Genomic DNA, 26,764 nt, shown 5'->3' with positions numbered 1-26,764 from the left:
CATGCTACCTGCCAATGGACCACCCAGTTATAAACTGCAGGAGGGAAAGAGGAGGAATGTAATGTCCATTGGACACATCTGCCATATAGTGTCCCAGCTGTGCTTTAGGCTTTGCATTACCAATTTTCCTTGCACCCACAAAGACAAAAGGGCTTGTGATTGCATCATTTTACTGTCAATCAGGGCTTCCTCTATCCAATCTGGTGGAATAGCCTTCAAAAGGATGGACACATTCACCTTGAGGTCTGACCCGAGAGGGTGAGGGTTGCATCAGTTTGTGTCGTTTAACTGACAAATCAATGGCAGTGCAGTGTCTCACTGTCGTCATGTTTGTGCTGAGACACTGTCGAATTGAGATGATCATTTTGATAAATTGTAAATGAGCCTATTTCTTGTCCGGTACAAGTAGGCTAATAACATTGATTTATTCTGTCCAGAACATTTACACACCCTGAGTATCAGTTTGTCACTGGTTTTGCCATTGTAAAGAGCATAGCATTTCTTTTCAATAAGTATGCACCAATTATACAACCTGTCAGATTACTATCACTAAGAAATGAAAAATGTGCTAGGCTTTCACTCACACACACACATATATATATATTCAATGCTAAAAGTAATCCATTTACAGAGCCTGCAGGGTTTAAGTGACTGGTGCAAAACTACCCAAGATTCAGTAATAAAGTAAACATTTAATTTATCAAAACAATTTCATGGGTGTGAATTGATCTTTTTACAGCTAGTATGCTGCAGTAAATTACTTTTTCTAATCTTCGGGGTACATGTACAGGGCCCAAGTTTCGGGCCACGCCTAGAATGGCGCAGCTTCGAGCTGGACGCCCGTTTTTCGCGCCACAAAGTGCGCCTAAAAGAAACTTACAGATTCTCCGGCTCCCTGCTGGTCCTCTTGAGTCGGGCGCGGCGCAGCATGAGCTGTGGGGAGGCGGAGCTAGGTCCCTGCGCTGAAAACAGTGCCGGGACTTCTGCACATGCATGCTACAGTGGACGCGCATGTGCAGTAGCTCCAGGCACCCAAAACTGTGTGGGAGGGGCCCGAAGCACACAGCCCCTAGCCCTGGCCGAATGGCCTCACTGGGCTGCTTGCATGAGGCTGCCTCCCACGCCCAGCTCCTGCTTCCTCCCGACCCGACTCAACTCCCGCTTCCCCGCCCCCGGACCGGACCGGCATGCTGTTGGAGGGCTCCCGGTGCTGCAGTCGGTAAGTAGAAAATGTTTTATTTATTGATTTTTTTTAAATTATTTTTTATAAAATTTTTTGGATTGATTTATTTGTTGATTTATTGATGTTTTTTTATCATTTATTATTGATGATGGCTCTTTATTTGTAAAACTGAAGTGTTTAATGTTTGTAAACTTCCCTCTAACCCTCCCCCCCTCATTCCCTACGTCTGATTTGTAACCTACACCTGATTTTCTAAAGTGTAGACAAGGTTTTTTCGAGCATACAAAAATCTTCACTTACTCCATTCTAAGTTAGTTTGGAGTAAGTTTTCACTACCGAAACTTTGAAAACAGGCATAAGTGGCTGGACACGCCCCCTTTTGAAAAAAAAATTCTGTTCCAAAGTGTAACTGTTCTAACTGACTAGAACTGGAGCAAACTAAATGCCGAGAATGTGAATTTCTAAGATACTCCGTTCTACACCAGTTGCTCCAAAAAATCAGGAGCAACTGAGGCTGAAACTTGGGCCCTTAGTGTTAAACTGGAAGTATCTTTCAAGTATATAATTTTATACTTGACAATGGATTAGTCCTTTATGTATATTTTTAGCAGAATGGAAAACAAATCTATGTAATTGTTTCCTCTTTCTAGCAGCTTTTTTTTCCTGCACGTGTTCTTCCGTCCCCAGTGACAAGTTGCTTTGGGCCACAGAATTGTACAAAATATAGGCTGTAATTAAATGCTGTGAAGGAAGCGAGCTCGGCAATCTTAGCATTTCCTCATCTCCAGAAATCGTAAACCTTGCTTCCCCAAAAAACTTCATCTGGCAGTCTGGCTGAGAACCGCTGAAAAACACTTATTATTAAATAATTTGGGAAATAGTCCAGGATCATCAATTATCCCAAATAAAAGGGAGTTTCTGGCTCTATCGGGAAGAAAGGAAAAAGAAGAAAGAACTTGCATTTTTATAGGGCTTTTGATGACCTCACAATGTCCCAAAGTGTTTCACAGTCAATGAACTGTTGTTTTGCAAGGAAATTTTTTAATTCTCATCCTTGTTTTCAAATCCCTCCATGGCCTTTCCCCCTCCCTATTTCTGTAACTCCCTCCAGCCCTACAAACCTTCGAGATCTCTGCATTCCTCCACATCTGGCTTCTTGCACACCTCCAATTTTAACCACTCCACCATTGGCGGGCATGCCTTCGGCGGTTGATGTCAGTGGCCGGTCTCGACCTCACTGTTGGCTCCATCCCAGCCTCCGACATGACTTGAAGGAAGCGGGTCTCATGACGTCATTTGATGATGTGTCATAAGCCGGTTTCCTTAAAGGGACCATGCACAAATTTATTTGACATTTGTGCTGTCAGTGTTCTACAGCATTGAGGTGCTGCAAACATTGACACGTACTGCACAAAGGTGCATGGCTGCACCCAGGCTCTCCCACAACTCTCTCCATCTCCACAGCACTTCGCTTTCCATGGGCAGAAGAGACCTCACCAAGGGACCAACGCAGCCTGGTTGCACATTGCATAGGAGGACACAAGCTGGGATGTCGTCAGGAGGACCCAGTTGCAGTAGCGCAAACCTTTCAATGATCTCAGTAATCATGAAACATTACTGCGAAGCCACACTCAACCTCTTCCTGCTGTGGCATTCATCGCAGCCCTATCACTCTGCCTTCCCTACCCTACTCCTGCACATCCTTACTCAGATCAACTTACCTTACCCATCCCTCTCTCTATCTACATTATCACGTCCCCATGTCACTCACCCTCATCCTAGTCCAATCATACTGTTAGTGTTAGTGTTTTATCACAAGAATCACTCAACACTCAGAGTCGGTTCCAACGCCAATGCGGCCTTTATTACACCGGTGAGGAGAGAGCCTCTGGTTAACTCCAGGCATTCCACTCTCCACCGAACAAAGGGTTTCATGGATTTTTATATGTTTTACAACAGTTTACTACAGTTACATCAGCCCATTTCGGCTGGACACTATCCAATCATACTGATTATAGATTCAATTACACCAATAGATAGAGTTAGTCTCTAAACGTAAAGTGGCTCATGTGTTGCCAAGAGATGTGTTGCTAAGAGATGTGTTGCTCAGGAGTGTGTTGCTAGGAACGACTCGTGTAACATGGTCCAGGCCCCCCTTATCTTACTGTCCTTGGGTGCTGTCTTTGGGTAGCCTCCTTATCTTAATCCTGTTACAGAGTCGTATTGTCCTTACATTCGCCAGAACATTCTGGTCTGAGGCCTGGCTGATTAGAGACATCTGCAGAGTTTGCTTGTTATTCCTGTGTGTGGGAAACAACAATTATCAGTTTCCAGGAATGCGGTCTATTTCAGCTAACAGAAATCCCTTGAGGCTTCACGGGTAGCCATTTTATGGTACTAGAGTTACATTTAGTTCTAACCTTATACTACAGGTGTAGTTCTAACCTTATGCTACAGATGTAGTTCTAACCTTATGCTACAGGTGCCGCTGCCCTAGGTTTTGATAGATTCAGCAGGTGCCTAATGCCTACAACAATACCAACTAACAACACATAGGCATTTGTATGTTTTAGTCAATGTTTATGTGAAGTTTCTGTCATTATTTTCAACGTTTTGCTCTCTTGGACAGATTTGTGTGAACCGCTGGAAGTGGCTTAGTGAGTTGCAGTGAATGGTGAGAAAGAACAGTACCCCCTCAAAGTGTGAAAGGAATGGCTTGGGTATTGTAGGGATGCTTTATGTTGTCGGTGTGGGGTGGTGCCAATCTGGCGCTTCATGTGGCAGCCAGGGTGTACAGCATCAAGTGAAGTAAATGTGGCCATGGTGAGGCCATCCCAGGCAGCAATGTGGTCAGGTGCTGATGCCGTCTGTCCTGTACAGCATCAGATGATTGCGGAGAATGTTGGTATAGTTGTTAGTGCTGCTGACATGCCTGGTGATGCTGGTGTTGGGGTTGATCGTGGTCAGATTTTGAGGACCAAAGTGAGAGAGCATAAAGTGCACCCATGCTGATGGAATAATGGCAGGTGAGGTAGAGATGACAGAAGTGATCTGTCAATAATGAGGTAATGAGGTCAGACTGGATGGAGACTTGTGTAAAGACTTGCAGCATCCTGAAGCTGTCATGGAAATGCAGTTTAGAGATGCTAGTGCTTAATGGAAGATATCTGAATCAACTGGGAGCTTTGAGTGGACATTTGAAGCTGTCAACTTATCAGCTGATTCAATGGCCACTGACCTCCCGCCTCAGCTTCACTGATGAGGTCTCTGCACAGCGGGAAACCCGTGAAAGACCTGTGAAAGTTAAAAAGCTGGGAAAAAAGCATTGTTAGTGGCTGTAATCAAACCACTAATGATTTGAATTGGGCCCCCCCCCTCCACCACTGCCTGTCAGGTCAACTCAGCGCTGGCAGACCCGACATTGGGAAATGCAGGTGTGCAGGTTCTCGACCCGCTGTCAATCATTTTAAATTTCACAGCTTACCTGCCACCAAATGGGTCCGCCGAGTGCTGGCAAAATCATAGCCTTGAATTTCCTCCTGAAACCTCTCCACCTATCTCTCCTCCTTTAAGATGATCCTTAAAACCTCCGTCTTTGACGAAGCTTTTGGTCATCTATCCTAATATCTCCTTATGTGGTTCAGTGTCAAATTTTGTTTGATAACGCTCTTGTGAAGCGCCCTGGGACATTTTACTATATTAAAGTCAATATAGAAATACACGTTTTTGTTGTTGAAATGTGGTAGTTATTTTGCATACAGCAAGGTCCTAAGGTACTACAAACAGCAATGTTATAATGACTAGATAATCTGTTTTTCAGTGTTAACTGAGGGATAAATATTGGCCAGAACAGCAAGTGTACTCCCCTGCTCGTCTTCAAAATAGTGCTTTGGGATCATTTAAGTTCTGCTGAGAGGGAAGACTCGATTTAATGTCTCGTACAAAAGATGGCACTATTGACCATGTAGCACTCCCTCAGTACTGCACTGAAGTATCAGCCTAGAGTGCCACCATTGAGCTAAGGCTGACGCCAAGTGTTGTTTTAACAAATCTCCCAGTTAATGATTAGGATGGAAAGAAGAATCACGTGTTTGGACCGTTTCATAATGTTCCTTAGCTTGTGTGCGCATGTATAAAATGCATAACGTGACAGGTTGTGGCCAGAGGCCACCATCAAGAATGTGATTTTGTAAATTTGACTCTGAGCTGCTCCAAAGGTTCTGTTGTTTAAAGTCAGTGGCCTGGAGTTTCTTCTGTGGACACAACCTGGAAATTTGACCTGAATTTGCGCCAGAAGGCGTGCCCATTCTGTGGAAGTCAACTTACATCCAAGCATCCTCACAATCTCATTAGAATAGCTCCAAATTTAAAGCGGGGGTAAATCAGCATAAACAAGGAAAGCATTTCTTTACGTACAAAAATTTAAGCTCCAATTCATTTAATCATCAGTCATGATCATCAGACGCAGCATGTTTAGGAACCTGAACCTTTTCAATTTTTAACATGGCTTATACTTATGTCGTTAAAATGCATTAAAAGAAACAGAAAATACAGTGCACAATTGAACTGTTACATACGCCAGGCCAGTGTATAATGTTATCCACGCAGGGCCAAACACCCAGTTAGGTGGACACCAAGATGGGTTTTTGAGAGTTGTATATCAGCCAGTAATTTCTTTATGGGTTGAAAAAAACCAAAAAATTCCTCCAGCATGTGGCAATACAGTGAAACAAAAAGCAAGTACCCAAGTTGATAGCATCTTGCTAATCTGAGAGAAACAAATATATCCAATGACTTAAACGTTTACAAGAAAGTCTTCAAATCTTAGAATAGAGGCATCTTTTTCTTTACAAAAAATAGTAACGTCCACAGGCACACATTTCATAAAAACACGATTAAGTACAGGATTAACTAGCGTTATTGTTTAATTCAAATCATGGTGCTGATATACAACTCTCAAAAAGCCATCTTGGTGTCCACCTAACTGGGTGTTTGGCCCTGCATGGATAACCCTTAATCTTCTATTTTCAATGGAGGAATCTGATTGCTGGTCTGTGTTTTTTCCCCCCATTTTTCCAATTTAGTAACTGGGATGATTTTGAAGTGAAAAATTTGAATTTGTGGTTACAGCTGAACATACATCCAATGTACGGCACCTTACGGGCTCAGAACTTCAGGAATATATTTTGTAACCATGTTCCATTCTAACAATCCAACATTATTGTCAACATTGTGGCAAATTTCCTTTTAGTCTCAAAACTGACCAGCTGAAGGTCAGTTTCTGCAGTAAACTGACTATTCTCAATTGCCATAATTTAGGAAAATCTTCAGAAATATATTTTTCCCAATTATACTAATCCGTTGCTAAGGTCACAAAAATAACTCTGAATTTTTGAATCAATGTTGCTACTACTACAAATGTAGTTCCTGTATCCAAGTGAGCGTATGCAAAGGGCCCACAGCAATAATCTAACCAGGCATGTTAAAACAGCTCGGTTCAAAGGGCACTTCCCAATGGCTGCATTGGTAAATGTACCACCTGTTTGGAATTGAGCCATGCCTACAAGGAAGACACTAGTTTTGAGCTCTATTCAGTTGGCTGATCTCAAAAGTGCCAGCTTGAGTGCTACATTTGGCTTCTCCACTTGGCTAAGGGGAGTGGGGGGGAATAAATCAGTCAAGTTTCCCAGTAACCTCGGCTGAATTTCCAACTCCCTAGCCAAAGATGAAGGCCAGCTGTCCAGTATGCCTCTAGTAACCCTTACTGGAAAATGAAGTTGTGTGACTGTCAGGCAAAGACATGATTTGACTCTGATGCCCCCTAGATTAAATAGCCAGCCAAAACTCACTGTCCAGGCTCATGCATGAGAAATAGCTAAATGAGTGAAGCACTAAAGGCCAGAGCATACCCACTTCAGCAGGAGAAACAACAACAACTTGCACCTTAAATATAGCAAAATGTCCCAATGTATTTCACAGAAGCATAATCAGACAAAAATCAATGTCGAGCCATAGAAATAAATATTTGGAGGAGTGACTAAAAGTTTCATCAAAGAGGTGGGTTTTAATGCAGTTCTTAAAGCAAGAGAGGGAGGAGAGACAGAGAGGGAGTTCAATAGTATAGGATCTAGACGGCTGAAGGCACAGCTGCCAATGGTAGGGCAAAGGGAAGGCTGCACAAGAGGAATGTGTTATGTAAGAGTCAGACTGAACATTTGATGAGCCCTCTGGTGGCTGTACAGAGTAAATACAAGTTTACATATATAACAACACTCCCCCCCCCCCCAAGTCAATAGTGTAACTATTTACAATGTGAGTCGATCTGGGGCACCTTCTTACCCTGGTTGATCATCTCGGTGTGAAAGCTGGTATTGTTGCATCATTTGTTGGGCCCTCGCTGAGCTGCTGTGCAGCTGGTCCTGTTGGGCTGCCTGGTGTGTTGGACCTCCTGGGCTGCTGTGGATGATCGGTTCTGCTTCGTGGTCAACCGTGGTGCCAGTTGCCACTGGTGTATATGTTGGAGGGATCAAAAAAGATAGGGTCCAAAGCGGGTTGCTCAGGATAGTCCGTAAGTCTGAGTTTGATTTGGTCCAAGTGTTTCTGGTGAATGAGTCCATTTGAAAGTTTGACCCGAAAAACCCTGCTCCCCTCTTTGGCCACGACAGTGCCGGGAAGCCACTTGGGACCTTGTCCATAATTCAATACAAATACAGGGTCATTGATTTCAATGTTGCATGACACATTTGCGCTATCATGGAATGCACTTTGTTGAAGCCGCCTACTCTCTACCTGTTCATGTCGGTCAGGGTGAACTAACGAGAGCCTTGTCTTAAGTGCTCTTTTCATGAGCAGTTCAGCAGGTGGGATCCCAGTGAGTGAGTGGGGTCTCGTGCGGTAGCTAAGCAGGACTCGGGATAAGCGAGTCTGCAGTGAGCCTTCAGTTACCCTCTTCAAGCCTTGCTTGATGATTTGCACTACTCACTCTGCATGATCATTGGACGCTGGTTTAAACGGACAGATGTGATATGTTTGATCCCGTTACGGGTCATGAATTCTTTGAACTCAGCACTGGTAAACATGGCCCGTTGTCGCTCACCAGGACATCGGGTAGGCCGTGTGTGGCAAACATGGCCTGCAGGCTTTCAGTAGTGGCAGCGGATGTGCTAGCCGACATTATCTCACATTCAATCCACTTCGAGTACGCGTCTACAACCACAAGGAACATTTTACCCAAGAACGGGCCTGCATAGTCGACATGTACCCTAGACCACGGTTTGGAGAGCCAAGACCATAAACTTAGCGGTGCCTCCCTGGATGCATTGCTTAACTTCGAGCTTGTATTACATCTGTGAATGCAGGACTCTAATTCCGCATCGATACCGGGCCACCACACGTGGGATTTGGCTATTGCTTTCATCATTATGATGCCTGGATGGGTACTGTGGAGGTCATTGAGGAAGGTGTCTCTGCCCTTCTTGGGGACCACTACTCGATTGCCCCATAGAAGGCAGTCTGCTTGTATAGACATTTCATCTTTGCGCCACTGGAACGGCTTTATCTCTTCCTGCATTTCCACTGGGACACTGGACCAGCTCCCGTGAAGCACAAAGCTTTTGACTAGAGATAATAAGGGGTCCTGGCTTGTCCACGTTTTGATCTGCCGGGCAGTGACGGGTGATTGCTCACTCTCAAATGCTTCCATAACCATGGCTAGATCTGCGGGCTGTGCCATTTCCACCCCTGTGGTGGGCAATGGCAGCCTACTGAGAGCATCGGCGCAGTTTTCTGTGCCTATGGCGAATGGCATAGTTGTATGCGGACAACGTGAGCGCCCATCTCTGAATGCAGGCCGATGAGTTGGTATTTATCCCTTTACTCTCGGAAAACAGGGATATAAGTGGCTTATGGTCAGTTTCTAATATGAATTTTAGCCCAAACAGGTATTGATGCATTTTCTTTACACCATAGACACACGATAACGCTTCTTTCTCAATCATGCTGTAGGCTCTCTCAGCCTTAGACAGACTCCTGGATGCATAAGCCACTGGTTGCAGTTTCCCGAAATCATTAGCGTGTTGCAATACACACCAGACACCATATGCCGACGCATCACATGCTAGTACCAAATGTTTGCATGGATCATACAACACAAGCAATTTATTTGAGCATAACAATTTTCTCGCTTTTACAAAGGCATTTTCTTGGCTTTTGCCCCAAACCCATTTGCCCCCTTTTCGTAGTAAGACATGTCGTGGTTCTAATAGTGTGCTGAGACCCGGTAAGAAGTTACCAAAGTAGTTCAGGAGTCGCAGAAACGACCGCAGCTCTGTCACGTTCTGTGGCCTCGGTGCGTTCTCGATTGCCTCCGTCTTCGCGTTGATGGGCCTGATGCCGTTCGCCACAATCCTCCTTCCCAAGAACTTCACTTCAGGCGCCAGGAAAACGCACTTTGAGCGTTTTAACCTGAGCCCCACGCAGTTGTGTCGACTAAGAACCTCCTCCAGGTTCTGCAGATGCTCGACTGTGTTCCGACCTGTGACCAAGATGTCATCCTGGAAGACCACGGTGTGTGGGAACGACTTCAGTAAACTTTCCATGTTTCTCTGGAATATCGCCGCCGCTGATTGGATTCCAAACCAGGCATCTGTTATACACAAAAAGACCTTTGTGCGTGTTGATGCAGGTGAGGGCCTTCGATGATTCCTCCAGTTCCTGCATCATGTAGGCTGAAGTCAGATCCGGCTTCGTGAACGTCTTTTCTCCCGCCAGCGTTGCAAAGAGGTCATCGGCCTTTGGTAGTGGGCATTGCTCCTGCAGGGATAAACGATTAGTAGTTACTTTGTAATCGCCACAGATTCTGACGGTGCTGTCTCCCTTGAGGACTGGGATGATAGGACTGGCTCACTCGTTGAACTCGATCGGTGAAATAATGCCCTCTCTTTGCAGCCGGTCTGGCTCGACCTCTACCCTTTCTCTCATCATGTACGGTACTGCTCTCGCCTTGTGATGGATGGGTCGCGCCCCCGGAATTAGGTGGCTCTGCACTTTTGCTCCTTGGAATTTCCCGATGCCTGGTTCAAACAGCGAAGGAAATTTGTTTAAGATTTGGGCACACGAAGTGTCATCAGCGGGCAATAGCGCTCGGACATTATCCCAGTTCCAGCGTATCTTTCCCAGCCAGCTCCTACCGAGCAGTGTGAGACCATCGCCCAGTACCACCCAGAGTGGTAGCTTGTGCACCGCTCCATTGTAGGAAATCTTTACGGTAGCACTGCCGATTACAGGAATAAGTTCTTTTGTGTAAGTTCTTAATTTTGTGCGAACTGGAGTTAAGACTGGCCTCAGGCCTTGTTGCACCACAATCTTTCGAAAGTCTTTTTGCCCATGATGGACTGGCTCGCGCACGTGTCCAACTCCATTGATACCGGGAGTCCATTTAGTTCAACATTCAGCATTATCAGGGGACAATTCGTGGTGAATGTGTGCACCCCATGTACCTCTGCCTCCTCGGTCTGAGGCTCTGGTTCGTCGTGATCCTCTGTGGTGCCCCACAGATGGTGAGGAGGATCGCCCTTCTTTTGGCAGAATAGGGAGGAGCAAGGGATTTAAACACAAGGATGATAATTTTAAATGAGGCATTGCAAGACCAGGAGCCACTGTAAGTCAACAGCCACAAGGGTGATGCTGACTTGGTGCATATACGGGCAGCAGAGTTTTGGATGAGGTGAGGTTTATGAAGGATTGAAGGTTGGGGGCGGCGTTCTCTTCCCCATCTACTCGTTGGCCATGAACTATTGGTCGAGTCGCTCCACAAAAGTTTCCCAATCATCTCCCTCCGAGAATTTCTCCAGGATGCCCACTGTTCTCTGAATCTTTTGGTTCGCTTTCTGTAGCTCGTCGACAGTTGTTATGTATGGAGAAAGAATCAGACTGAACACTGTGAGCTCAAAGTAAAGTGTGACCGTAGTCTTTTATTGCAGGTCTCCAGAGTGCCTCTCCAACCTGTGAGGCCTCCTTAAATACCTGTGCTCCCAAGGGATTATGGGATCCCTTGGGACTCCAGGGGATGAGCTCTCTGGTGGCTGTACAGAGTAAATACAAGTTTACATATATAACAGAATGCAAGAGTTCTCAGATGGCTATATAGCTAGTGGAGGTTACAGAATAGGGAGGAGCAAGGGATTTAAACACAAGAATGATAATTTTAATTGAGGCATTGCAGGATCAGGAGCCACTGTAAGTCAACAGCCACAAGGGTGATGCTGACTTGGTGCAGATACGGGCAGCAGAGTTTTGGATGAGGTGAGGTTTATGAAGGATTGAAGGTTGGAGGCTTGCAGTTGAGCCTGGGGATGACAAAAGCATGGATGAGGATTTTAGCAGCAAATGGACTGAAGCAGAGATGGGAGTGGTTGATGGAGAGGAGATGGGGTCAGAAGTTCAACTCGGTAAAATAAGATGCCGAGGTTGTGAATAGTCTAGTTCAAGCTGAGACAGTGGTCAGGGAGAGGGATGGAATCTGTGGAGTGGGTACGGAGTGTAAGGCAGGAGCTGAAGGTGATGGCTTCTGTCTTCCCAATGTTTCACTGGAGAAAATTGTGGCTCATCCAGGACTGCAAGTCTGACAAGCCAGAGGTCGTGGAAGGGTCAGATTTGAAGGGTAGTGTTGGGTTTTGTCAGCGTACAGGTGGAACCTGACCCCATGCGTTCAGATGTAGCCAAAAGGCAGCATGTAGATGAGGAAGAGGAGGTCAAGGATACTCCTTGGGGGCCTCCAGATGTAGCAGGACGATAAGCCATTGCTGGATAGTGGAGGAACAGATGTATTTGGCCAATAAAGTCCAGTAATGTGGGGTTCCTTTTGGAAGAGGGGAATACGCAGATCAAAATATGTCTTCTACTTTGATATGCAAACCTATACAGTGAATGTTAGAAGGCAGTTCAACCAGGGGGATGGGAGGGGGAATAGCCAGCTGACAATCACTGTTGACACTCACTCAGAAGATAAATGGTTATTTTGATGCCAGCTCCAATATTGAATAACCAATTTTCACAGTAACAAGGAAAAGTTTACTTCTGTGCACTTTAGAATAATATCAGGTGGGCCCCCAATGACCAACATTAATCCTCTATGTCAGTCAGTATCCTTGTGATAAATAGAATAATGACTTAGCTTCTGTTACATAGAAGTTGAGTTGCAAGGCAGAAATTCACTTTCTGAAAACTTAAACATTTATTTTTATGATTAGGAAATAGACTTTGTGCTTCTTAAATTCATAAAATGAGAATATAATTTATTTCAATCAGCAATCCTAAACGGCATGAGAGGAGAGAATGTGCCAAAAATTCCGGCTTTGCCGGGTGCATACAAGGCCTCGCAAAAGCCGTTTTTTGGGGCACGATGCACATGCGCTGAAAACCGGCTTTTCCAATCTGTCAACATTTCTATTGACAGATCTTCCACATCCCTGGAAGAAGGACATTCGCGCAGCAGAGATTGGGCTATTTGCCCAACTCATGCCCAGTGAATGTCCTTCAAACTCTTACACCTGGTGAAAACAGATGCATGGCTTACTTTTACCAGTGCAAGAGTTTTAAAACATATAAAAATTAAATTTAATCATACATTTTATGTTAAATCCCTGTCCATTAAGGTAAGTTTATTTTAAATCCTATTAAAAACACATTAAAAAAAATTCCCAAAGTATAATTCTAAAACATTTAATTAACTTTCATTTCAATTAATGTTATTCTCATTGATAATAATGGGAATTCGTAAAAATGGAGTTCTCATTTATTATCAATGGGAATACTTCAGAGTGATTGGTGGTCTAGGCCCACGTGATTCCAGCATTTTCGTATGTACGGGGATGTCATCTTTCCGTACGCTACGCATCGACTGAAGGCCTTGGACCAGAAACGAAGGCACCTCTGGGACCACCAGGTATTTTCGTTAAAAAAATTTGCGTTGGAGGAGTTCATCCGAAGGAAGCCTCCGACTGGAAATTTTCCCCCATTGATTAGATTGGACCTATACTCTCTGGAGTTTAGAAGAATGAGATGTGATCTCATTGAAACATACAAGATTCTGAGGGGGATGTTTCCCCGGCTGGAAAGTCTAGAACTAGAGGACATAGTCTTGTGTACGCGTAAATAACTGACAAACTGAGCCAGGAGTAATGTCACTTAACTTCACTGTGTTTTTATACAACCCAAAATGGAGTCTCCAAACCGGCATGAACCAGCATGAGTACAGTAACTGTGACTAGCTCCCGCAGGGCCCTAATGCACATCCAGTGAGCTGTAACAAATAAATAAGAGTATGAACACAACATATTTCCCCCCCTTTTTAAAACCACAGACAAAGTCCTTGAGATAGCCAGGTTGTGTTCTGATACGTTGAGACCAGCGTGGAGCTTGCGATGTTTGCTCTAGGTTTTGATTGGGAAACAGAACAGTGCCTCTGTTCCATCCTGCTGGTCTCTTTGCGCTAGGTTTGGCTGGTGGTTTGAGAATATCCAGCAGCCAGCAAAGATTCTGCCCAATTATGAGCTCAGCAGGTGTCTTCCCCGTTAGCAAGTGCTTTGTCGAACGGTATGTGCGGAGAATGGTCTGAACCGCTTCATCGAATGTTTGGCCTGCTGCGAGGTTGGCTTTCAAACCCTCTTTGATGACGTGATTAAAATGCTCAAGATCTCCGTTGCTTTGAGGATTGTACCGAGCAGTAAGGCAATGCTCAATAGAATGAGCAAACTGGCCGGACACAAACTGTGGTCCCTTGTCAGTGATTATGACCTCTGGGAAGCCTCACTTTGTGAACATACGCTGCAGAATATTGACGGTCAACACCCATGAGGCTTCGTCCCTTTGAGACATGAAAGGAAAAGTTCTCCAATATTATGTCCTTGTAGTATATCGGGACAGAAATTACCCCAAGTACCTCAATTTTGGAGTCGGAGTACGCATGTAGAGTGGAAGTTGCGGGCTGCAGTTGACAGTGCGTGAAGTGGGTTTTGTACACAGCCTCACTCAATACGGAGATTTTGACTCCAAGGTCAATGGGCGTGCCATCAATGTTTACCTCACAGTCTTTGAATTTTCCCGAACCGATCTGCGAAATATCACTAACGGTGCAAACGATACTTGGTTCATCACTATCGGGGTTGTCCACCTGTCGAATATGCTGCGATGAGCGACAGACACTAGCAAACTGGTTCATTTTATCATGTGCAGGGCAGTTAGGACTCTTTGCTGAGTGTGATTTGCCCCCACAGTTAAAGCAGTGGAAGTTAAGCCCGCGATCCATAGTGGGTAGCTTATTACTAGCCCTGGGTCTCTGCTATGATTTCCGCTTTAGACGAATGCCTTGCACATGGGCTGCAGCTGAAGTCTGCTGCATAGGGGTATCAGGGGATCTGATCACTTTTGAATCAGAAAGCACTGATTCGATTTGGATGGCCAAATTAGTTGCTTTGTCTAATGTCAATTTATCATCCTCCATTAGCAAGCATTCCCGAATGCGGGGGATCGTTGTTTTTTCAATAATTTGATCCCTGATCATTTCCTCTGTAAGTGCTCCAAAGTTACACGTAGCGGCCAGTTCAGTTAATGAAATGATGTACTGTTTGATTGGTTCACCGTTCCCTTGCCCTCTTTGACAGAATTGGTATCTCTCCATCACGATACTTTTCTTTGGCCCAAAATAGTTCTCCAGGGCACTTACCATTTTGTCGTAGGACTCCGTGTCTTCGATTTGGCCAAAGATGTTTTGGCCTTCAGTGCCGAGGCAGTGGATAAGTATTGCACGACGGCAAGCTGGTGTTACGTTTGTCACTGTCTAACCCACTCGTGTGATGTACGTAGAAAAACTTTTTATCCACCTCGGCCACGGAATTGGAGGGTCCCCGGGTGTGGAGAGGAAAGGCGGGGGGTAGGGAGACTAATTTGAGTCATCTTCATCGCCAAATTATGTTGTGTATGTGCAAATAACTGATAAACTGAGCCAGGAGTAATGTAACTTAACTTAACTGTGCTTTTATACAACCCAAAATGGAGTCCCCAAATCGGCATGAACCAGTATGAGTACAGCAACTGTGAATAGCTCCCGCAGGATCCTAATGCCCGTCCAGTGAGCTGTAACAAATAAATAGAGTATGAACACAAGTCTCAGGATAAGGGGTCAGACATTTAAGACTGAGATGAGGAGGAATTTCTTCATTCAGAGGGTTGTAATCTTTGGAATTCTCTACCGCAAAGGGCTGTGGATGCTGATTCATTGAGTATATTCAAGGCTGAGATAGATAGAATTTTGGACTCTAGGGTAATCAAGGGATATGGGGATTAGGCGGGAAAGTGGAGTTAAGATCAAAGATCAGCCATGATCTTATTGAAAGGTGGAGCAAGATTGAAGGGCATATGACCTACTCCGGCTCCATGTTCTTATGTTCTTATGGATCAAGAATGGCTCTGAAAAATGACAAGACCAAGAAGATATTGTAACAGGAACCACTTGTCTAATCCACTTGTCGAATCTTCAGGTTAAGAACCTTCATGATTCCTTCAGATGTCTGATGAACAGCCCTTGGTCTTATTCGATACAGAAACACAGAAGTATTCCCAAAACACGTATGTACTCCCGCCAATATTCTACACACACTTGAAGTGTGCTACAACTCATTACGTGGTTGGGGATCCTTCATATAAGTGGCATGGGGCTGCTTTAGGTAAGTGAACAACATGAATTACAACAACATAAATCTTAGGTTCCAAAAAGAGCAGGTATATTGACCAATCACAACACACTCTGGAAAGTTATCTAACTTCAAAAATTGCGCAATTTTCAGTTAATATATAACTGAGTTACTGTGAATTAGGAGAAGATTTTAACCCATTGATACAGTGACACACTCGGAGGAATTCCCAGTGGCACTATGATAAACTCACTTAAAATACTAAATGTAAAAGTATCGCGCATGTCTTTAATCGAAACATCATAGAATGAAATAGCACAGAAGGAGGCCATTCGGTCCAACGCACCTGGTCTTTGGTAGAGCTACCCAATTAGTCCCCTCCCCTGCTCCTCCCCAGAGCCCTGTAATTTTTTTCCCCTTCAAGTATTTATCCAAATCCCTTTTGAAAGTTGCTATTGAATCTGCTTCCACCACCCTTTGTGGCAGTGCATTCCCAATCATAACAACTCGCTATGCAAAGAAAAAACTCATGTTGCTTCTGGTTCTTTTGCCAATCACCTTAAATCTGTGTCCTCTGGTTACCGACCCTTCTGCCATTGGATCAGTTTCTTCAAAACCTGCCATGATTTTAAACACCTCTATCAAATCTCCCCTTAATCTGTGCTCTAAACAGAACAATCCCAGTTTTTCTAGTCTCGCCACATATTCCTAGTACCATTCTAGTAAATCTCCTCTGCACCCTCTCAAGGACTTTGACATCCTTCCTAAAATGTGGTGTCTGGAATTGGCCACAATACTCCAGCTGGGGCCTCAACAGTATTTTATAAAGGCTTAGCATAACTTCCTTGCATTTGCAGTCTATGCCTCTATTTGAAAAGTTAAATATCCCACATGTCTTTTTAACAGCCTGCTCAACTTGTTTTGGCACTTTCAAAGATTTGTGTACATCCATCCCCAGGTCGCTCCTTTCCTGCACACCTTTAAAATTGTACCAATTAGTTTATATTGCCTCTCCTCATTCTTCATACCAGAAAGAAGCACTTCATACTTCTCTGCATTAAATTTCATCCACCATGTGTCTTCCCATTTCACCAGTCTGTCTACATCCTTCTGAAGACTGTTACTATCTTCCTCACTGTTTACTACATTTGAGTTTCGTGTCATCTGCAAACTTTGAAATTATGCCCTGTATACCCAAGTCCAGGTCACCAATAGAGATCAAAAAGAGCAGTGGCACCAATATCGACCCCCGGGGACACCAATGTATACATCACCCCAGTCTGAAAAACAACCGTTCACCACTCTCTACTTTCTGTCCCTTAATTAATTTTGCACACATCCACTGCCTCTTTAATCCTATTCAATTTTGCTAACAAGTTTAGTATGTGGTACTTTATCAAATGCCTTTTGAAAGTCCATATTCACAACATCAACCACACTATCCTCATCAACCTTCTCTGTTACTTAATCAAAGAACTCGATCAATTCAATCACACGCGATTTTCCTTTAACAAATTTATGCTGTCTTTCATTTATAACCCATATTTTTCGATGTGCCAATTAATTTTGTCCATATTAATGTCTCTAAAAGTTTCCCCACCACCATTTTTAGGCTGACTGGCCTGTAGTTGCCGGCTTGATCCCTCTCCCCTTTTTTTGAATGGTCGTATAACATTTCCAACCCTCCAGTCCTCTGAGGATGATTGGAAGATTGTGGCCGGAGCCTCTGCAATTTCCACCCTTACTTCCCTCATGAACTTAGGATGCATCCCATCCAGATCGGGTGACTTTTCTACTTATACGTTGTAGTTTCTTAAATTCAAAACCAAAACAGCTTGAATCGGGCATGATGTTTTCAACAAAGTTGCAATCTTTGCATAAAGAACTAAAATGCTACTCATTCGCCTGAAATCATGTTACAAAACAGAATGGGTGCAGTCCAATCACTCAAAGGAAAATTATGCAATTTTCTGAATTTGCAATTAATGATACAACTGTGAGTTACTGTGAATTGGAGTTCTTGCCGCTCACTGAGAGCCTGTCTATCTCCTTGTTGTCACTCATAAGAACATAAGAAATAGAAGCAGGAGTAGGCATACGGTCCCTCGAGGTCCACTTCCCTGCCCGCTCCCCATAACCCCTTATTCCCTTATCGGTTAAGAAATTGTCTATCTCTGTCTTAAATTTATTCAATGACCCAGCTTCCACAGCTCTCTGAGGCAGCGAATTCCACAGACTTACAACCCCCCCGAGAGAAGAAATTCCTCCTCATCTCACTTTTAAATGGGCGGCCCCATATTCTAAGATTAGGCCCCCTAGTTCTAGTCTCCCCCATCAGTGGAAACATCCTCTCTGCATCCACCCTGTCAAGCCCCCTCATAATGTTATACGTTTCAATAAGATCACCTCTCATTCCTCTGAATTCCAATGAGTAGAGACCCAACCTACTCAACCTTTCCTCATAAGTCAACCCCCTCATCTCCGGAATCAACCTAGTGAACCTTCTCTGAACTGCCTCCAAAGCAAGTATATCCTTTCTTAAATATGGAAACCAAAACTGTATGCAGTATTCCAGGTGTGGTCTCACTAATACCCTGTATAACTGTAGCAAGACTTCCCTGCTTTTATATTCCATCCCCTTTACAATAAAGGCCAAGATTCCATTGGCCTTCCAGATCACTTGCTGTACCTATATACTAACCTCTTGTGTTTCATGCACAAGTACCCCCAGGTCCCGCTGTACTGCAGCACTTTGCATTTTTTCTCCATTTAAATAATAACTTGCTCTTTGATTTTTGCTGCCAAAGTGCATGACCTCACACTTTCCAACATTATACTCCATTTGCCAAATTTTTGCCCACTCACTTAGCCTATCTATGTCCTTTTGCAGGTTTTTGTGTCCTCCTCACATGTTGGCTTTTCCTCCCATCTTTGTATCATCAGCAAACTTGGCTACGTTATACTCGGTCCCTACATCCAAATCGTTAATATAGATTGTAAATAGTTGGGGTCCCAGCACTGATCCCTGCGGCACCCCACTAGTTACTGATTGCCAACCCGAGAATGAACCATTTATCCCGACTCTTTGATTTCTGTTAGTTAGCCAATCCTCTATCCATGCTAATATATTATCCCCAACCCTGTGAACTTTTATCTTGTGTGACACCTTGTCAAATGCCTTCTGGAAGACCAAATACATCACATCCACTGGTTCCCCTTTATCCACCCTGTTTGTTACATCCTCAAAGAATTCCAGCAAATTTGTCAAACATGACTTCGCCTTCATAAATCCATGCTGACTCTGCCTGACTGAATTATGCTTTTCCAAATATCCTGCTACTGCTTCTTTAATAATGGACTCCAACATTTTCCCAACCAGGCTAACTGGTCTATAGTTTCCTGTTTTTTGTCTGCCTCCTTTTTTAAATAGGGGAATTACATTTGCAGTTTTCCAATCTGCTGGGACCTCCACAGAATCCAGGGAATTTTGGTAAATTACAACCAGTGCATCCACAATCCCTGCCGCTACTTCTCTTAAGACCCTAGGATGCAAGCCATCAGGCCCAGGGGATTTATCTGCCTTTAGTTCCATTATCTTACTGAGTACCACCTCCTTACTGATTGTGATTATGGTAAGTTTCTCCCCCCTACCGCCCCTTGACTATCCACTGTTGGGATATTGTTAGTGTCCTGTACCGTAAAGACTAATACAAAATATTTGTTCAGTGTTTCTGCCATCTCCATGTTCCCCATCACTAATTCCCCGGTTTCGTCCTCTAAGGGACCAACATTTACTTTAGCCACTCTTTTTATATACCTGTAGATATACCTCATCATGAGAGAGGGCAAATAGGATGATCCCTAACCTAAGTAGATTGAGTTATGGAGAAAGACTTCATGCCTTGGGTTTGGATTCACTGCAAATATATATTACAGGTCCATGCCTGTGTTTATGCTCCACACACATGTAGACATGGAGGGGATCTGATTCAGACCTTTAAAATTAAGGTCAGATAATATACAAATAACTTGTTTCTAATGATGGGACTAGGTACAACTAGGGGACCATTTAAATGTGAAAGGAAGGACTGGTTACAATAAGACTGTCATGGAATATATATATTAAATCATGCCGAATAATTACACAAATTCTTTTATAGGAGCTTGAGCTAGGAAATGTGGCTTACTTCTAGAACAGCTGAGTGGCATCAGAAGACCTGTACTGGAATGCACACAATAACAAGAGCAACAATCTCTGGCAAATAGCGGTTAGGAAAGTTATCCGCAGTGTGAAATAATTCACACAGTTATTATTGTGTCTGTAAGCACTCTAGTAATGACTCCACGAGGTAAGGTATTGCAATCGAACTGTTGTGAGCTTAGTCCATTTATTGCAGCTCCTGAATGAGGATACAGCAAGGTGAGCTCCCTTTTATATTTGGTTACCTGCAGTGTGCAGGTGACCTCTAGGACTCCACCAGTTGCACCCTCTGGTGGTACAGGCATATTGTATACAGTGTGAAGATACATTCAATGGTCTCATGTAACTGTACATTAAGTGTACAGGGTATATACATACACATTACTCCCCCCTAAGTCTTGTGCCACTGGCCTTTGCACTGTGTGCTCTGGACCTTGACTTGAGTGCCCATAGCCCTTGCACTTCGTCTGTGCTTGGGAATGGCTCTCTCCCTGTGTACCTTCCCAAGTCCTTGTTGCCACAACATTGGGAAATGGTCAGCAGTGGACGGTTGGAGGTTGCAGTGGGGTTTGAGTGGGTTCTGGGTGTGATCCATGTGTGTCCATGGCTACATACATCCATTTCTCCCCCCCGCCCTACCAATACATAGACCATGTGTGTGGCTCGACATCTGCATTTACATACATGTACAGGGAATGAAAAAAAAATAGGATTGGTTACATCACTGTTTGGGTTTTGCAGAAGTGGAACGAGTACATATGACAGGTAAGGTACATACAGTCTTACCCCTGGGTTGTAGGTGCAGGTGGGTGAGGACGCTAGTTCCAGAGTGCCTGGACTGTGTCCAGGTTGTCTGATGGTGGCGCTGCGTCCCCTGTCAGCTGGGTGGGCTCGGATTGCTCACCTGGCTGAGTCTCAGGGCCTTTGCCGTTGCCTAGTGGTGGGCAAAGCCACAGGAATGTGTGGCCTCCCTGTCCTCCTTTGAGGGCTGCAGGGTCTCCTTGCTGCCCTTCAACAGTATTGGGAGTCTGGTCATCCCAGGTCTTGTCAGGAGGGCTGGAGGGTGCTGGCCTTTTGCTCCCGATACTGGCCCTGGTGGCCAGAGAGGTAGGGCGATCCGGGGGAGGGTGCCAGTAGTGGTGCCTGTGCCGTCAGCTGATCGCTGGCCCTGCAGTGGGTATGCTCCCTGTTGTGTATGGAGAGTCAGAGAACACTGTGAGCTCAAAGTAAAGTGTGACCTTAATCTTTTATTGCAGGTCTCCAGAGTGCCTCTCTAACCTGTGAAGCCTTCTTAAATACCTGTGCTCCCAAGGGATTATGGGATCCCTTGGGACTCCGGGGAACCAGCCCTCTGGTGGCTGTACAGAGTAAATACAAGTCCACATATATAATACTCCCTTTGTGTGTGGCCACACTCCCTGAGGCATCACATTGGTCCCGGAGGCGCAGGCTACATGATCAGGTAGCCCGCTGGACCTGGGTGCTTCAAACGGGAGGTTGCCCTTGGTTTTGTCGGTGTACATGTTGAACCCGGCATCACATTCCATCATTTACATTCATGATACATTGGCTCCGATCGCAATCACCCGACTCGACATTATTGGTTGTCTTTACAAATTCACATTTGTCAATTACATCTTTTCCCTCAATCACATCTTTTCCCTGTATACTGGCAGCATCATTGTGCAATATTACATTTAGATACTTGTATCCATCAATTACATCTTTTCCACGTATCCTAACAGCACCGCTGTTCAAAGGTACAATTAGATACTTGCATTTGTTAATTACATCTCTTACATTAGTTTCACCGGCATCGCTGTACAAAAAGTGAAATTGTCCCTTTCATTGTTCTGGGTTGCCAGTCTCCTTTAAGAGGGCCTTGCAATCTTTTCCCCATTCAGATTCGCTGCTCGGCATCACGTGTTGCTCCCTCAACGCTGCCCCTCGTGGTCTGGTCGCGGCCATCTTAATTTCAGGCGCTTTACCTCGTGGTGCGGGCGCCATCTTTTCTCTCTCCATGAGGTAGACTGCGATGATCCTTCTCTCCCCAGGTTCTGCCACTGAAGCCAAGAATTTACATTCTGCGTTGATCTTCTTCCTTCAAAGTCCTGCCACTGGAGCCCGGAAGGTGAGGTCTGGTCATTTGGTTTGGATCATCTTGCTGTTGGATAGTGTGGTCTGCGTCATCGCCACGCAGATGAGTTGGACGGTTAGGATCTTCAGGTGCACTGATGGATCCAAATTTGGGGCCGCATAGGACGTCAATTGCTGGGGCCTGGAGGCTTTCCCAGCTCCAGCAGATTTGGATTTGTTTAATGCATCTTCTTCCTAGCAGCGTTGGACCATCACCAGCAACGATTCACAAAGGTAGCTTGTACATCGTGCCGCTGTAGGACACCTGGACATCCATGCTACCAACGATTGGGATGGTGTCGTTTGTGTAAGTGAGCACCTTCACCTGGATCGGGAGCATTTTGTGTTGTTTGATAGGATTGTCCCAGAGTTTCTGGAAGGCCGCCTGGTTCATCAGCAATTGGCTCGTCCCTGTGTCAACCTCCATCGAGACTGGAACACCATTGATTTCGACTTCTATTTTCAACGGGGAACTCTCAGTGGAGCAGGTAAACACTCCGTACACCTCTTCCTGGGGCTGAGCTGCCTCCTGGACTCTCTCTTTGTCTTCATCAGCACTGGAGCCCGGATGATCGGCCAATTCTTCAGTGACGCAGTGAGTAAAATTCCTTTTACACATTCACTGTAGATGGCATTTAGTGTTACAGCCTTTGCAAGTATAGTCTCTGTATCGGCACTGGTGGGCTCTGTGACTTCCTCCACAGAGCCAGCATGGGGCTGGCCGGCTGGCCCCATGGGGCGGACTCAGGGTTGCGGGGCTTGGGGTCGCAGTCTTGCCTCTGAAAGGCGCCATTCGGTTCACAGTACTTGTCGGGTTAGAGTCCTGGTGTTGAGTCATCATCCTTCTGGAATCGTGGGCCGAGGCCATCAATGCCTGGCTGACATTAATTGCCTTCTGCAGGGTGACCATGGTGTCCGCAGAGAGCAGCTTGTGGAGGAGGCCTTCGTGGCCGATTCCAATAACAAAGAAGTCCCTCAGTGCTTAGGTGAGGTGGTCGCCAAAATCACATGGTACGGCCATTCGTCTCAGGTCTGCAGCATATTTTGCGATTTCTTGGCCTTTGGGCTGTCAGTGTGTGTAGAAAAGGTGTCTGACTGTGAGGGTGCTCTCTTTAGGCTTGAGCTGTTCCTGTATCAACGTTACGAGCTCCGTGAACGTTTTCGTTGTCGTCTTCTCTGGGGCTAGCAAGTCCCTGACAAGGCCATGAACGGTGGGCCCACAACTGCTGAGCAAGATAGCTCGGCGCTTATCAGCCAGCGAGGTCGGTGTGTTTCCAGCCAGGTCGTTCGTGATGAAGTAGTGTTCTAGCCTTTCCACAAAGGCATCCCAATCTTCTCCATCAGCGAATTGTTGAAAGTTGCCAAGGTTAGCCATTTTTCTCGTGGAAATTTGTATTCTCGTCACCAGTTATTGTGTCTGTAAGCACTCTAGTAATGACTCCACGAGGTAAGGTATTGCACTTGAACTGTTGTGACCTTAGTCCATTTATTGCAGCTCCTAAGTGAGGGTACAGTAAGGTGAGCTCCTTTTATACTTTGTTACCTGCGGTGTGCAGGTGACCTCTAGGTCTCCACCAGTTGCACTCTGTATACAATGTGAAGATACATTCAATGGTCTCATGTAACTGTACATTAAGTGTACAGGCTATATACATACACAACAGTTATAACACCGATCCTTTACATCGGGTGCTTTGTGTAAGTGAACTAGAAGAGTTACAATAAAGCAAACTTTATGTTACAAAACAGAACGGGTGCAGCCCATGTTGACCAATCACAGATCACTTAGAGGACAGTTATGCAACTTAAAAAAACTGCAATTTTCTGAATGTTCAGTTAATTATATCATTAAGTTACTATGAATTGGGGGAACATTTTAACCCATTGACAGGGTAATATACTGCGTCACACTTACACAAACTTACTTAAAACACTAGGTGTCGAATAAAGCATTGTGTTTTCAACAAAGTGCAACCTTTGCATAAAGAGTTAAAATGTAGACTTCAAAGACTGGGCACTAGATTCCTACTCCCTCTGCCACTATACGCGCTGCTCCAACTCGCTTCAAATTGCGGGCTCGTGCCAGCTCGCTGTCAATCATCCTGAGCCTGCCCCGCCCCGCGCTGCCCATCATCCTGAGCCTGCCCCGCCCCGCGCTGTCAATCATCCTGAGCCCGCCCCGCCCCGTGCTGTCAATCATCCTGAGCCCGCCCCGCCAATCATCCTGAGCCCGCGCTGTCAATCATCCTGAGCCTGCCCCGCCCCGTGCTGTCAATCATCCTGAGCCCGCCCCACCCTGCGCTGACAATCATCCTGAGCCCGCCCCGCGCTGTCAATCATCCTGAACTCGCTCCGCCAATCATTTTGAGCCCGCCCCGCGTTGTCAATTATCCTGAATCCGCCCCGCCCCGCGAATCAATTTAAGCAGGTCCGGCTCTGTAAATCATCCTGAGCCCGCCCCGCCCCGCGCTGTCAATCATCCTATGCCCGCTGAATTGAAACGAGCAGCTCAGTCCTAGAGCGGTTTCCAGGGCCCACTTCCTGTGGAAGTGACGACAGGTGTGTTACTACAATCACGGTGCTCAGTGACTGACCTCACTGCTGTTTCCAGGAGGAAAGAAGAACGCGACAGCAGTAAATACTGTGTCCTTCCTATGTTTCTCTTTTTGTGGAATTTGAAACGTTACGAAAAGAATGGCTGGTAATCTGAAATAAAAGCATAATGAGAGCATCCAGCAGGTTGGTCAACATCTGCAAAGAGCAAAGGCATGTTAGTGTTTGAATGGAGCGAAAAGCGAACATTTATTCCTGTGAGGAGTTTACACAATCACACTATTTCATGTTAATTAAACCTTTGTTTTTGTTTCCAAGGGCAATATTTAACTCTTTTGAGTTTACCTGCAAAAACAAAAACATTAAAACCATGCCACCCGCCTGGGTGACACAGCAGACATTTACAAGGCCCTTTTTTTTTTTTTTTTTTGGGCACTAAAATCAAATTTTCCTTTTTTCCAGTGCCCCCTATAAAAGGAGAGGGGGACACTAAAAGCACCGGCAATTAAAACAAAATAAACTTTAAAACGTAAAATCAAATTAAAATTTGGTTGCCAGGCGTGATGATGCACTCCAGTCCCTCCGGTGCCCACCTCTCGCGGAAGGCCGCGAGCGTACCGGTGGACACCGTGTGCTCCATCTCCAAGGACACCCTGGACCGGATGTAAGAGCGGAAGAGAGGCAGGCAGTCAGGTTGAACGACCCCCTCGACCGCCCGCTGCCTGGACCGGCTGATGGAGGGCAATATTTATTACCCAATCCTATTCGCCCTGAGGCTATTTACAATCAACGATTGGGACAGCAACCCAGCAATTTACATGGTTAAAATGAGGAGACGACTTGTGTTCAATTTCAGAATTTGCCATGGTGGGATTATGAACTCGCAACCTCTGCCTTGCTTTCACTAAATTGTCAGACTGCTTGTCCAACATTCAGTTCTGGATGAGCAGAAATTTCCTTCAACTAAATAGTGGTAAGACCGAAGCCATTTTCTTTGGTTCTGGCCACAAACTCCATTCCCTAGTTACTGACTCCATCCCTTTCCCTAGCAACTGTCTGAGGCTGAACCAGACTTTTCGCAACCTTTGTGTCACATTTGACTCTGAAATTAGCTTTCAACTACATATCCATGCCATCACTCAGACCGCCTATTTCCACCTCCATAACATTGCTTAATTCCACCCATGCTTCAGCGCATCTGCTGCTGAAACCTCATCGATGCCTTTGTTACCTCTAGACTTGCCGAAACCAATGCACTCCTGGCTGGCCTTCCACCTTCTACTCTACCTAAACTTGAGGTCATCTAAAACACCTGTGTTTGCTGACCTAAATTGGCTCCTTGTTTAGCAAGCCTTAATTTTAACATTCTCATCCTTGTTTTCAAATCTTTCCCTAGCTCTGTAATCTCCTCCAGCTACACAACCCCCTGAAATATAAGCCCCACTCTAATTCTGGCCTCTTGAGCATCCCTAATTATAATCGCTCAACCATTGGTGGCCGTACCTTCTGTTGCCGAGGCGCTAAGATCTGGAATTCCCTCCCTAAACCTCTCTGTGTCTCTACCTCTATTTCCTTCTTTAGGATGCTCCTTAAAACTTACCTCTTTGACCAAGCATTTGGTCACTTGCCCTCATTTCTCCTTCAGTGGTTAAATGTCAAATGTTGTTTGATAATACTCCTGTAAAGCACATTAGGACATTTTACTCTGTTAAAGACACAATATAAACATAAATAAGTTGTTGCTAGAGCATTACCACAACCTAAGTGATTGCTGACTTACAAAATATCTGAAGAAAGATAGAAAGCAGCATATTCATTGTTATGCCAGGGTGGAGGTAAGTATCAATTTCAAGAGAGAGGCTAGAATGGCTGTTAGGTATAAGAACACAACAAATAGGAACAGGAGTAGGCCATACGGCCCCTCCGCCATTTAATACAATCTTGGCTGATCCGATCATGGACTCAGGTCCACTTCCCTACTCCCTCCCCATAACCCCTTAT

At 45.0% G+C, this 26,764-nt stretch overlaps 1 protein-coding gene across 1 annotated transcript in view; it reads left to right on the top strand.

The window, feature by feature from the left end:
• The window catches only part of b4galnt3b (beta-1,4-N-acetyl-galactosaminyl transferase 3b), a 248,536-nt gene extending 232,665 nt beyond the window's left edge, over positions 1-15,871 (top strand). Inside the window, exon 18 of the mRNA XM_070900447.1 lies at positions 15,721-15,871. Coding sequence (XP_070756548.1) covers positions 15,721-15,843 — 123 coding nt within the window. The 3' untranslated portion in view covers positions 15,844-15,871. The remainder of the gene's footprint in view (positions 1-15,720) is intronic.
• The last annotated feature ends 10,893 nt before the right edge of the window (positions 15,872-26,764 follow it).

This window comes from Pristiophorus japonicus, chromosome 15 (genome assembly GCF_044704955.1).
Source record: "Pristiophorus japonicus isolate sPriJap1 chromosome 15, sPriJap1.hap1, whole genome shotgun sequence".
Taxonomy (NCBI): domain Eukaryota; kingdom Metazoa; phylum Chordata; class Chondrichthyes; family Pristiophoridae; genus Pristiophorus; species Pristiophorus japonicus.
Note: the sequence above shows the minus strand (reverse complement) of the source record. Positions and strands in the feature narration are given on the sequence as shown.